The sequence below is a fragment of the Leptidea sinapis genome, chromosome 12, assembly GCF_905404315.1.
Source record: "Leptidea sinapis chromosome 12, ilLepSina1.1, whole genome shotgun sequence".
NCBI classification, from domain to species: Eukaryota; Metazoa; Arthropoda; class Insecta; order Lepidoptera; family Pieridae; genus Leptidea; species Leptidea sinapis.
This window is the reverse complement of record NC_066276.1, coordinates 14,907,514-14,920,884: the sequence shown is the minus strand read 5'-3', so window position 1 is coordinate 14,920,884 and position 13,371 is coordinate 14,907,514. Positions and strand designations below refer to the sequence as shown.

General features: G+C 35.9%; 1 protein-coding gene across 1 annotated transcript in view; it reads left to right on the top strand.

Annotated features, from left to right (window-relative positions):
- The window catches only part of LOC126967279 (transcription factor Sox-21-like), a 75,766-nt gene that overhangs the window by 22,683 nt on the left and 39,712 nt on the right, over positions 1–13,371 (top strand). The window contains exon 3 of the mRNA XM_050811755.1: positions 7,147–7,341. Coding sequence (XP_050667712.1) covers positions 7,147–7,341 — 195 coding nt within the window. The remainder of the gene's footprint in view (positions 1–7,146; positions 7,342–13,371) is intronic.

Below are 13,371 nucleotides of genomic sequence, written 5' to 3'. Positions count from 1 at the left end.
ATTGTAATTGGTAAGGGCGTATCAATTACCATCTGAACGTCCTGCTCGTCTCGTCCTTTATTTTCATAAAAAAAAAATTACAGTGATTATATAATATATAAGTCGACTTTCTGAAAAGGATACCTTCACCATAATCTACCAACATTGAAATCTAATAAAAAAGTCCAACAATCCTGACAAAATGATCTTGTGAAACCTGTAGGTATGAAATTACAATTATTTTGGTATAAGTTATTTAAAACTTGTAGTAATATCAGACCTTTCTACGGATTTGAAACCTTATGGATCTAATTTAAACCACAACCTATTATATTCTTATACCATAAATAAATAATGTTTCTTGGCACGTCTCGTCCCTTATTTTCATGAAAAAAAATGCTATTCCTGATGTAAGTGATACGTCCTGTCGACTACAATACAGTATTACAGACCGCTGAAAGACAAAAATTGGTGGTGGTAGGTGCATCATATCCCAGTAAATAAGTCTACGAAGAATTGCATTGATTGTCATTAGTGATAAACAGCGTTATGGAATATTCCAGCACAATGCTATGTGACGCAATATATGTAGCAATAGCACATATAGGGTTCGCTTATCGTCGCCACCAAGTGTCAGTCAGAGGCACGCCACACGCCACACGACAGCAACAACAACAACAAAACACTGTTGTTTTGTTGTTTTTGTTGTTCCCATTCTGCAGCTCCGTTGTCGGCCCTCGGCGAAGGGACTTGTTTAATTACTAAACCCTCTTGTGTCTCCGCCCACTCCAGTTACATTGTAAAAGTTTTTTCATATTTTCCGGTTCAACGGCGTTTTGTTTCGTCAAGATTAGATAATTTTAATTAAAATGTCGCGATAGACTGTATGTACTTCATTTACGTACTGGCTTTTGTTTCGTTCTATTAATTGAGTGAACTTTTACGACTATTGTTTATTTACAAGTAACATTAAAGTATTCACTAGTGGGAGGCTCCTTTGCACAGGATGCTGGCTAGAATAATCTAGCCATAAGGGTACCACAACGGCGCCATATCTGCCGTGAAGCAGTAATATGTTTCGGTCTAAAGGGCGCCATAGTAAGTGAAATTACTGGGCAAATGAGTGCAATATAAATGGGCAAATTATATCTCAAAGTGACGAGCGCAGATTTTGTGTATTTTTCAAGAATCCTGAGCGGCACGGAATTGTAATTGGCAGGATGTATCAATTACCATCTGAACGTCCTGCTCGTCTCGTCCTTTATTTTCATAAAAAAAATAAGTGATTAGATATAGTATAAAGTCGATTTTCTGAAAAGGAAACTAACCTTCTTTGTAATTTCCATCATATTCTTATAAATCTTTACCATCATCTACCAATATTAAAATCTCATTAAAAAGACCAACAATACTGAATAAATCATCTTGTGAAACCTGTAGACGTGAAGTTAGAATTCTTTTAGTATAAGGTTTTTAAAATTTGTAGCAATTGCAGATCTTTCAACGGGTTTGAAACCTTAAGTATTCTTATATGATTTAGAAATAATGTTTCTTCAAATAGTATCGTTGGGCTATTCACCAGTGGGAAAGCTCCTTTGCACAGGATGCCGGCTAGTTTATAGGTACCACACCTGCGCCTATTTCTGCCGTTAAGCGCTGTGTTTCGGTCTGAAGGGCGCCGTAGCGAGTGAAATTACTGGGCAAATGAGACTTAACATCTTATGTCTCATGGTGACGAACGCAAATGTAATGCCACTCAGAATTATTGGGTTTTTCAATAATCGGCACTGCATTGTAATGTGCAGGGCGTTTTACTCTCAGCAGAACGCCTTGCTCGTCTCGTCCCTTATTAAAAAAATGGTTGGTATACTCATTGCTACCATAGATCAACTACGAATAGTTCGAATAAGTTTGTAAGATTTAAAAGCAAAACTTTACCAATCAATAATACCCTGCAAACCGAAAAAACCTATTAAGATTTAATAAAATCATGACCCAAATAACGTCTTACCATTTCAATTTTCCGGCCGAAAGGGTGTTCCCCCTTGCACCTTCCTGCCACCCTGGCCCACCATTGTCACTAGGCTTTCAGCGTAATGAAGAGCATTTTCGTCCGATTTCCAGCACAATGCTCGTTTTAATACAAGGCAGAGGAAGCTTCTTTGTCGTGCGATCTATTGTCAGCAGCTCGTGTTACATGTGTGCTCTTGTGCGTTTTGTTTCGTGTTTTTGTCTTGCAGATTGTGCCACAAAGCTATGTAGAGCGACATATTGTTCCTCCACTATTTCCTTAATTGTGCTGGATTCTATGTAGTACACTGTGACTGCAGCCTCCTTGTGTATCTACAATGTTTATAACATATAGAAAGCTCTTTGAAATATTTAGTTCTTTTTGGAATAGTAATTCTGCCTCTATCTATTTCAAGGCTGAAATTTTGTTTAACCTGTTTGAAGGCTGGTTTTTTTATGGAAAAGGAGGACAAATGAGCGTTAGGGTCACCTGGTGTTAAGTGATCACCGCCGCCCACACGCTCTTGCAATACCAGAGAAATCACAGGAGTGCTGCCGACCTTTAAGGTAGGTGTGTGCACTTTTTTTGATGGTACCCATGTCGTATCGTCCCGGAAACATCGCACTAGGAAGCTCATTCCACAGCTTTGTAGTACGTGGAAGAAAGCTCCTTGAAAACCGCTCTATGGATGACCCGCACAGTGGAGGATCGTCACACATGCAAATGGTGGGGATGATATCCTAATTTGTGGCGTGTCGTTCGAAAGTGGAATTACCTTCTTCTGAAGCTTTATAGAATAATTTAAGCAAAGCGATGCGGGATAAAGTCTCTTTCTAAGGGATCCCGATGGTAAGGTATCCGAGACTCCATGCTCCGTCAGTCCATCAGACTTTCAACGGGTTCTGTCTCATAAACCACCTTGGAAGCTATTCAGCAGTCTTCTTCTTCAGCAGCTAAATTTTCATACGCTCGCTTGATTTTCTGCATGATTTTGCAACCGTTTCTTCTTATGAGTTCGTGAGTCGTCTAGAGAGGATTTTATTCACCGTGATTTGCTAGTTTGGGCATTTAGTGCCATTTCAGTATTAGCATTCAGATTTTCTGCATCTGATGAGATTTTTGTATATAGGCTTACTGTCTTTATAGTTATACCTCAATCGCATTGTTCGCCTGTATTCATTGCGCGTTCAGAATGCGCCAAAAAGAGCACTTGGCTGAATGGTCACTGGTAGGGGCATGTAGTTTGTTAACAGGTAATTATGATAATATTGATTTTGTACTCCAATTATATGCACTTGAAAGATCCCCCCTCCATCCCCTCCATCCCCCCTCTAGAGACGCGATTCTTACATCATCTTGTAGTTATTCGGCGAGGTTAGTGTGCGTGATGTTTATCTATTGTGGTTTACTATCTGTGGTCTCAGCAGGATGCTCCTTTTGATACCTGCCATTTGCATACATACTTAAAATATTAGATATCTCTTGCTTTGCCAGGGTGATATCAATAATTGAGAATAATTATTTGAGGAGCAGAAGCTCGACGTGGATTCTGACCCTATGTTTATAATATCAAAGTCAGTAGAAAATAGGTATTCAATTAACTGCCTAGGTACTCTCACCTTTCGTTAGGTGACTGCTTGCCCCAGAGTGAATGATGCTGCACGTTGCAGTCTGTAGCCACTACCAACTCGCTCTTTGCTGTTTGGTAGTGGCTCACCAGCCTTACGAGCTTGGTCGCCTCTCGAGTGTATGCCAGACAGGGAATACATAATATTTCTACTATTTTTGTCTTACATTTTTAACTCGGTAGCATAACGACAAAATAATGTCATACTACAAAAAATAGATTTTTAAATAATCATATACAGATACTAATTAATTTGTTTTGTAGTTTGTAAATATACATCAGCTATTATATAAATCTGCAAAGCAAAATAAAAGCATATTTAATAGTTAATTAAAAAGGTACACGTGTTACGTTCAGTATTGCCACTCAGCAGTAATTATTTCCTACTCATTGTTGAATAATGCTCGAAGCGGGCAACATCGGATCATCATTGTTTCCCACTGCGAATAATAGTAATTATAACACGACGCCGCGCGGCGGAACTACTCGTGTTTGATGGTAAGTGTTTGTAATTGAAGATTCGCTTACAGGCTTGATAATAGTTATATTTTAGGAAAATTAATTGAATTCATTTTACATAAACCTTATACGAAAAAAATACAGACTGCAAATCTTATATATAAAATTCTCGTGTCACAATGTTAGTTACGTTACTCCTCCGAAACGGCTTTACTGATTTTTACAAAATTTTATTGTCTGAGAATCGTCTACTATCTATTTGTTATCCCCCTAAATGTTAAGGGTAGTCCACTACAATTTTTTTTATTTTTATTTTATTATGATATATAATTGTATTTTTCAATGCTGAAGCATTTATACATACAAATATAAATTTTCGCCGTTGTACTTTATAATAATGTGGTAACAGTGAGCTGTATGGCAAATAATAACCAATATAGTGAATATTAAAATTTACAAAATTTATGGCGCGGACTATATTTTATAGTTGTGGCGCCATCTATTATTAATAAAGGTTCTCAAGAATTTGCCACGAAACCGTTTTCTTTTTCACCTTCATCGTAAGTATTTCTTTGTGATCCTCGTCGAAGAGTAATCTATTTGATTTTAGGACAATAAAGTATTTTCGAATTAACTTCAGTTACGATACTTCGCTCACGTGTCGAATATTAAGAGTCATTCAGAAATAAATTCGCAAGAAATAATATACAAATCATTATAACTCCTAATAATTCAATAACAACAACTTGGCTCATAAATATAATGCAATGACCTCTTTATAAAAAAAAACAATAGCTTGTAGAAATGTGAAGTTATCTGCTAATGCAGCAGCCATAATAATATTGTAGCGATGACTAAGAAACTCCTCCGAGTCTTTTGTCCCGCGAACAAAGCTTTTAATTGAAATGCAAATAATAGTACTGTCATTAATGCCCGTATTAGCATTCGATTTGAAAATGAATTGTATGTTTTCTAATTGCATGGAATATTCTATATCCATGACACCTGTAAATTTGTCACGGTTCTTGTTTCTCTGCTGTGTCAAAAGATGATGGCTGTGAGCCATAGCGTGTTTATCTTTTCCCATGTTAAGTGTTTTTCTTTTGTTTCTTTCATTTGTTTGTTTTCTGTCATTGAAGGTTAGCGGTAAAATTATTACAACTGTTATATCTTATGGGTGCACATACAAAGTTTTATCGTTATTTTTATCCGATCGTTTTGCCTCGTATGAACAATTAATTTTAAAAAATTTGGATGAACCGATACTTTCGAAAGCTTTCAATTATGTTACCGCAGCATTAGTAGTAGTATCTAGTATAGTAGAAATAAGAATTCTAAAGGAATCAGTTTTGAGAAAATAAATGCATTTTATGCCTTCATTTTCAGCTTAGAACATTTATACGTCTAGATAGACTATGACAGCTGTGTAAAACGTCGAAAAAAATTGTCTTTAGAACGAACCTCTGTTTAGAGCAATTCACGCACACTAACACATAGTGTCATACAAATCGCAAGTTGTAAGACGTAGCTTCTCACGCACACTACACTTATATTCCTGGCCTGTTTTTATCAGTTGTCTAACAGCAAGAGACTCTATCTAGCCGTATTAATTATCTAAGATTTGCAGATTGCAAACAGAAAAGTGTTTTTTACTAAAAAAAATCTTCATAATCTTCAGAGGCAACTTATATATAATATCTCTTCAGCAATTTTTATATTATTTTGATTTTAATGTACGAGAAGGTATAAAAACATATTGTGACGTGTGATATAAAGGAAATAACTACCTGATGAAATTATCAATACATTTCTTATTCTACAAAGACGCCTACACAAAACGATTCTTAACATATTTATAGTAAAAAAGATAAAATTCCCTCCTCGCAGTATCGACAATAATGAGAAACCGGGAAAACTTCTGTAGCGGAATGAAAAGCGCAAATTCGTCATTAGGCGTCGCTTTCCGCCATTGTTGGCGCCGTCTCTTTCGCTACAATGCGTGGGTTGTGCAACCAGAACGAGATGGGAGATGGTCCTTCGAGCGGATTGTTCCTTTCTATGTTGGCGACATTGTTTTCGCTTTTATACCCGCCTGAATCGGGATTGTCTTGTCTGTTTGAATGGCCGGCAGCGCCCCTCCACGGTATCGATGAATACAGCTTTCTATAAATGGGGGGAGACAAAGGGTTGGTCTCTTGAATCGAGCTGGGAGACAGGTCGTTCGTGCTTTCTATTATATTGTATCGATTCAGGCTATTGTTTGCGCAATGGGGACTGGTTACAGCAAATTACTTTTCTCATTTATCTCTTGTATTAGTTTCCAATAAAGACATAACGCCTGAAAGAGATTCCCGTTTTAATTTAGATAGATGTATTACTAAAAGCCTTAAAAATAATAATATTAGTTACTTACTTAAATTAAAGATTAATTGCACAACAAAATCACAAACTAATTTAAAATTATTTCTTAAAACATTTGATTTCTAAAATTAATCTCTTAAAAATTTAAACTTAAATTTAAATTTAACATAAATTCCCTTTTTCATTAATTAATTCAGAAATTATCCTATTTGTATCAACAATTTAAATAGATTATTTATGATTTAATTATTTATTGATGTCCGCGGTCTTTGTTGAACGAATAAATATGATCCTACATGCATTATATGTTTGCATGCCTTATGGGTTAGGGTAAGAGCACCTGTTAATTATAAACCAACAACATCCAATTATTACCTTATCTTAATAAAGATGATTTGATTTGATTTGATTTGATTAATTTTGAAGGGTCAAGCGAAGCGCACCGGTCACCACCTAGTTAAGATAACTTATGCCTAAACAATATTTATTTCAATATACAAATAAATCATAATTTTAGTAATAAATCATAATTAAATAAGATGTTAAGTCTCATTTGCTCAGTATTTTTATTATGTACGGCGCCCTTCAGACCGAAACCCAATAATGCAACAAAATAATACAATATCTCAACACACAAGTTTGATATTTCACACTAGCCAGGTGTCTCGTGGTAACTCAATGTTTGATCTTTCTTGTATTCATCCCCCAGGTGCAGAGTGGAAGTTACTCACAGAGGATGAGAAGAGGCCCTTCATCGACGAGGCCAAGCGGCTCCGCGCGATGCACATGAAGGAGCATCCCGACTACAAGTACAGGCCGCGGCGGAAACCCAAGACTCTCAGGAAGGAGGGCTACCCTTACTCCATACCCTACCCCAGCGTACCCATGGATGCCCTCCGAGCTGGTAAGTTTTTAACATTATTTAAAGTATTATTGGTATTAGCAAGATCTAGGATAATACCGCCCGTGGCTTTGAAGACAGGCAGACTGTCTGGATCCATGAAGTGGCTAACATCGTGGGTTAGGCATGTTCTTAGCTCATTATCACATGGGACGGTGAAAACATAATTCTTCCCCACCATTCCGATATCTGGCATACTTCTACAGTTCGGTTACCTACTACCAGCCTGTGAATTGTTCTTCCTTGTGCTGTGTTCCCAAGACGATATATGGATACCTTCAAAATAAGCGCGTATACCAAATCAAATCAGAATCACGTAAGTCACGGAAATGACACTTATGAATGTACAAAAAACCGCCACTTCATAAAGAATTGAGATGATGAGAAGAAGTTGCAAGAAACTTATTGCTACCCTTTTAAATCAACATTTACATTTTTATCGTAGTATTAACAATTATGCTAATTGATACAACAAAACACTCAAACGTCAGATAGTCAATGACTTACACGAGTAAGTCAGAGTAACTTTCTAAGTGGCCGGCAACGCTCCTGTTATTCCTCTGGTGTTGCAAATGAATTTGGGTGACGGTGATCACTTAACATCATCCGTACTCCCGTTTCCCCTCCTTTTCCATAAAAAAAGCTCAGCAACGAAATGGAGCCGTTATGTTAATGAGCGTAGTCCAACCCTGGTATGTCATGTCATACTCACCAGACAAGGTCTACATCTGATGGTAAATATGAAACTAGAGTTCAGAATTATTACGGAGATAGAACATGAAAAAAAGAGCATCCCTTATATATTAAATATTTTACCAGCTATAAAGCACGAACCTCATAAAATAAAGTTTAAAAACATTAAAAAAAAGATATTATATTGACAATCTAGAGTCTAGACACAATATAAATTAACATGTCAATATTAATAGTCCTTAGTAATGTTAAATAATATTATGTAATAATTTTCACCGCCACGTTTATAAAAACCTTTTTTCACATTATAAACGTTAAACTAAAAAATTTTGGAATAATATTCCATTAAGGGTATAATAATCGCTTTGTCAATCTTAATTTTATACTTGGACTTTTACTCATTCCAAATGAGTAATAGTCTATACACTACACAGTCAGCTGCTGCGAACTATAGGCGCCGCCCGACAGTCACGCGACATGCAACACATAGACGAAAAAGTTTAAGACGATGTAATAAAAGTTACCCTTTAAAAAGCTCCATAACTTTAACTACATCTATTTACATTAACATATTAAGTTACTAAATGTTATTATTAAAATTGCCCTGATCACACAAAGCATCAAGATGGTTTTGTGGGACCATTTTTTTTTAGTTATTGTAATGTTAAAGCTGTAATAAATAATAATAATAAAAAAAAATCATACAAACTTGTCCCGAAATGACATTAATAACGGCGGCCATCTTTGTTTATCTACGTCACACACGCCGCGGCCCAACGGCCAATCGTCCGGAAAGCTGTCATTATGTGTTGTAAAACAAACTGTAACCGAGCGCCCTGATATTAGTCGCAAATTATACAGCATTACATACATCGGCTCTACAATGTTTTACCTTTTAATGTTGGCAAGGTTTGTATTTAAATGTCTCCATTAATATTATAACTGTTTGATTACGGCGTCTAATTTTGTGTTGTTACCGAGCTTTTTAGTTTATTTTACCATAAATTTGCTATAAGAGACAAAATTAATTCCTTTCGAATTATTTATTATTATTTTATGTGATTGTATGTTGATTATGTGTAGGTAGTGTTATCAGAAAAAACAACAACTAGGTAATTGTTTTGATTCTTAAGAAATAGCATGTTAATTTATTAATATCTATAACAAACCTTATTAACATTAACTACTCGAAGAGCTTTTAATTTCCAATGGGAACCGGAACCGAGCTCGTTCGCTGATTATTAATTTAATTCTGATTGGAATATAATTTTAATGTATTACTTACTAGAAAAGGTATGTTAAATTGTTCAAGATGATTTTTAGACCACTTCTCTCTCTTCTTTTCTTTTTAAATAAGGGACGAGACGAGCAGGACGTTCAGCTGATGGTAATTGATACGCCCTACCCATTACAAAGCATTGCCGCTCAGGATTCTTGAAAAACTCAAAAATTTTGAGCGGCACTACAATTGCGCTCGTCACCTTGAGACATAAGATGTTAAGTCTCATTTGCCCAGTAATTTTACTAGCTACGGCGCCATTCAGACCGAAACACAGTTATGTTTACACATTACTGCTTCACGGCAGAAATAAGCGACGTTGTGGTACCCATAATCTAGCCGGCATCCTGTGCAAAGAAAGCTCCCACTGGTAAAAAGTGATTGATGAGTGGTCCCTCAGTGACGTCAAAAATAATATCATAAATATAATGAGAATAAACTTGCGGTCGCTAATACGCGATGGTGAGTTAGATTTAATATATAAATAATAGTAATGCCACTTTACCATCCGACATAACATAATACCCAATGACCCCAGATCTCCAAAAATGTAATCACGTACCGCGATAAAAACAATATGAAAGTTATTCACACAATCGAATCTGGCAATTGTAAAAGAGCATTCAGACGAGCGCTATTCAATGTCATCGATTTTTGTCCAGCCATAGTACGAGTGTTATATAATGCGCGCACGCGGTGCTCTCCTTGCATTGTTAAGTGAAACGTGCCAGTAGTCACTTCAGTGCAATCCAAATATTATGTAATACTAGCTGACCCAGTAAACGTTGTATTGCCGATATTAAAATCGCGATACAAAAGTAACTGTTGATCGTAGATGGGTGAAAAATTGAAGTAGTATGTATTTTTTAATGCTGCCTCATAATTAAACTAATTTAAAAAAAATGTCAAAAAATTTAAAAAAAAAATCGTGTGGACCACCCTTAACATTTAGGGGGATGATAAATCGATGTTGTCCGATTCTCAGACCTACCCAATATGCACTCAAAATGCACACTCAATGTGTGTTTGTATATATGTGTGAATGTATGTAAGTGTGTGACTATTTGTGTGTAGTGTTATTGTAGGTGTGTGATGTGAGTGTGAGTGGTGTTAAACGATTACAGGACGAGGACTATCTCGTCGGGCTTCTAACAAGTAGAACACGATACTTACTTGTAAGTTATCACCGCTGCCTCCTCTTTGATCCTTTCCAGTAACATCGTAATAGCGTTGTAAGCATTTAAAGTTGGAGAGCTTTCTGATAGATACGCACATTTAAATAAATTACAATAAACATAAATTAACTTTGAAAATAAAATTTATGAACGACGCGTGACTCGAACACGTGACCTCTCGCGTACCGTGCGAGCGCTCTTCCATTGAGCCTAATGTTCGAGTGACGTAAGGTAGACCCTGTAGATGAAGCCACAACCTGAGATTTGAACAATACATATCAATATTTATGAATCCGCGAGTCGAGTCCCGCATCGTTCATAAATTTTGATTTCAAATTTAATTTGTGTAATTAATCCCAGAAATCACTTTTACAATAATACATTAAAATATAAAACGTACATTTAACATTAAAATCTGCTATGTTAATTCTGTCAGATGTAGTATATTAAGATTAAGTAATTTATATAAATAAAAACGTAATAATTCGTCCCGAAACGACTAGTTTTTTTTTAAATTTTTAAAATTAGTTCTGTGGTGATATAAAATCTAATTAATTTTGTTATCTTGTAGTAAATTTATCTAAAAGCAAATCGGATGTCTCACGTTGACCGATTTAATTGTGGTGGAGAAAATGTCGAAAAAATAGTAATATAGATTGATATACATAACGTAAATATTAACCGCTAAATATCATGTATTGCTCATTTTTACACAGTATTTGCAATATAGTGTACAGCTTTCATGAGAAATTGATGTTTTACTTCGGGTCAATTATGTTGGGTTAAAAATAATTAATACATAACAAATATAAGTGTTGCAGGGAAATGATAATAACAGAGATTTGGTCAATTCCATAAGTGATTTGATCAAATCACGGAGTATTCTTAAAGAACAACACGATTTTATCATTTCTCTAAACAATTCTAGTTATTTCGTCAAAATTTGGTCAAATCACTAGATTTGTTTCGAGAAATGATAAAACCGTGTTGTTATTTTAACATCCTCCGAGATTTGACCAAATCACTGTTTTTATCATATCCCTGCGACATATGCATAAATTTGTCTATAGTAATAAAATACAAGATTAATTTTTACGTTTTTATGATAACAATCAATTTCTACTATCTACATTTATAAAACTAGTTTCAAGTAACTGGCACAGACGAACGAGGCTCGGACCGGTCACTCGCCTCGCCACACTCGCCGATAGTCACGATTTTTTTTCGTGATCATTAAATTTTTGTGAGTTTATATAAATGGTATTATTTGAAGAGAATCATCATTTACTGTATTGCTTTGTGATGTTTATTCGTTGATACAAGATCGTAATCTATATTTGTGTTTTTGTAAAGATATATCTCGGACGTGGCCTGGCGTGGACAAATTTTGATAGCTTTTGTTTAGTGCGATAGAGAACTTATTGAACTGAGATGTATATAGAGACATTGGATGCAGCACCTTACAATCTAATTTGTTATGTATATTACAACCATTGTAAAATACTCTATTTGATTCAAAACAGTGACCGTAGATTTTTTGTATGTTCTTCTTACAAGTTCAACTTTTTACGAACTTAAGGTAAATAAATAAGTAGTTGTAATAAAGCAGTAATTGAAAAGAAATATTTATAGTGACGATACAGAAGCGCTTAGTTTAAGCCTTTTTGAATAAAGTTTATTTGACTTTGACTTTGACTAAAGTTACATAATACACGAACCACAGTGACGTAAAAGTAAAATCTGTAGAAGGTTTTTAGAGGATGGATAAAAGTTGTTGGACTTCACAAATTTATTGATAAAATTTGAATGAGTGTGTTGTAGTAATTAATATAATTCGAAAGGTGGAAGAACTGAAGAGGGGTCAATAGTACAAAGATAGGAGATCTTGTACGAAAGTCTGATGTGAATGAAAGAAGTTATTGAAATGTCAGGTTAAAGATTGTATGACTAATCCAGCGAATAGCCTTTTTTTATGATAATAAGGGACGAGACGAGCAGGACGTTCAGCTGATGGTAAATTGATACGCCCTGCCCATTACAATGCAGTCCCGCCTCTTATTACGTAGTATTTACATCCTCTTTGGTGAATGGCTCGATCACTTGGCGTTGCCTAGAGAAATTAGAATTTTTGAGTTTTTCAAGAATCCTGAGCGGCACTGCATTGTAATGGGCAGGGCGTATCAATTACCATCAGCTGAACGTCCTGCTCGTCTCGTCCCTTATTATCATAAAAAAAATTAGGAAATGGTTATTTGTTGTAATCAAATCTGTCACTTAAAAGAAAGATTAGAAAGACTGAATTTATTGTTAGGCTACCGGTGGGAGGCTCCTTTGCACAGGATGCCGGCTAGATTATGGGTGCCACAACGGCGCCTATTTCTGCCGTGGAGCAGTAATGTGTAAGCATTACTGTGTTTCGGTCTGAAGGGCGCCGTAGCTAGTGAAATTACTGGGCAAATGAGACTTAACATCTTGTCTCAAGGTGACGAGCGAAGTTGTAGTGCCGCTCAGAATTTTTGGGGGTTTCAAGAATCATGACCGGCACTGCATTGTAATGGGCAGGGCGTATCAATTACCATCAGCTGAACGTCCTGCTCGTCTTGTCCCTTATTTTCATTAAAAAAAACTTATGGTGCCACGGAAATATTAAAAACTATTATATTTGCGACGTAATATAATGTTCTCCAAAGCCACAGAGCCGCGTATTAACATAATAAGAAAGCCCTCTCAACAGCAAAAATTCAATAACAGTTCCATTTAAAAGGGACCTCCAATATCCACAAGCGCATGTCAACTTGACGCACCCCTATTCTAAGCCTATTGTCACCTACGTTTTGACACTAAAAACTGTCAACTGTCAAACGCAAAGGAGGTTAAACTATGCGC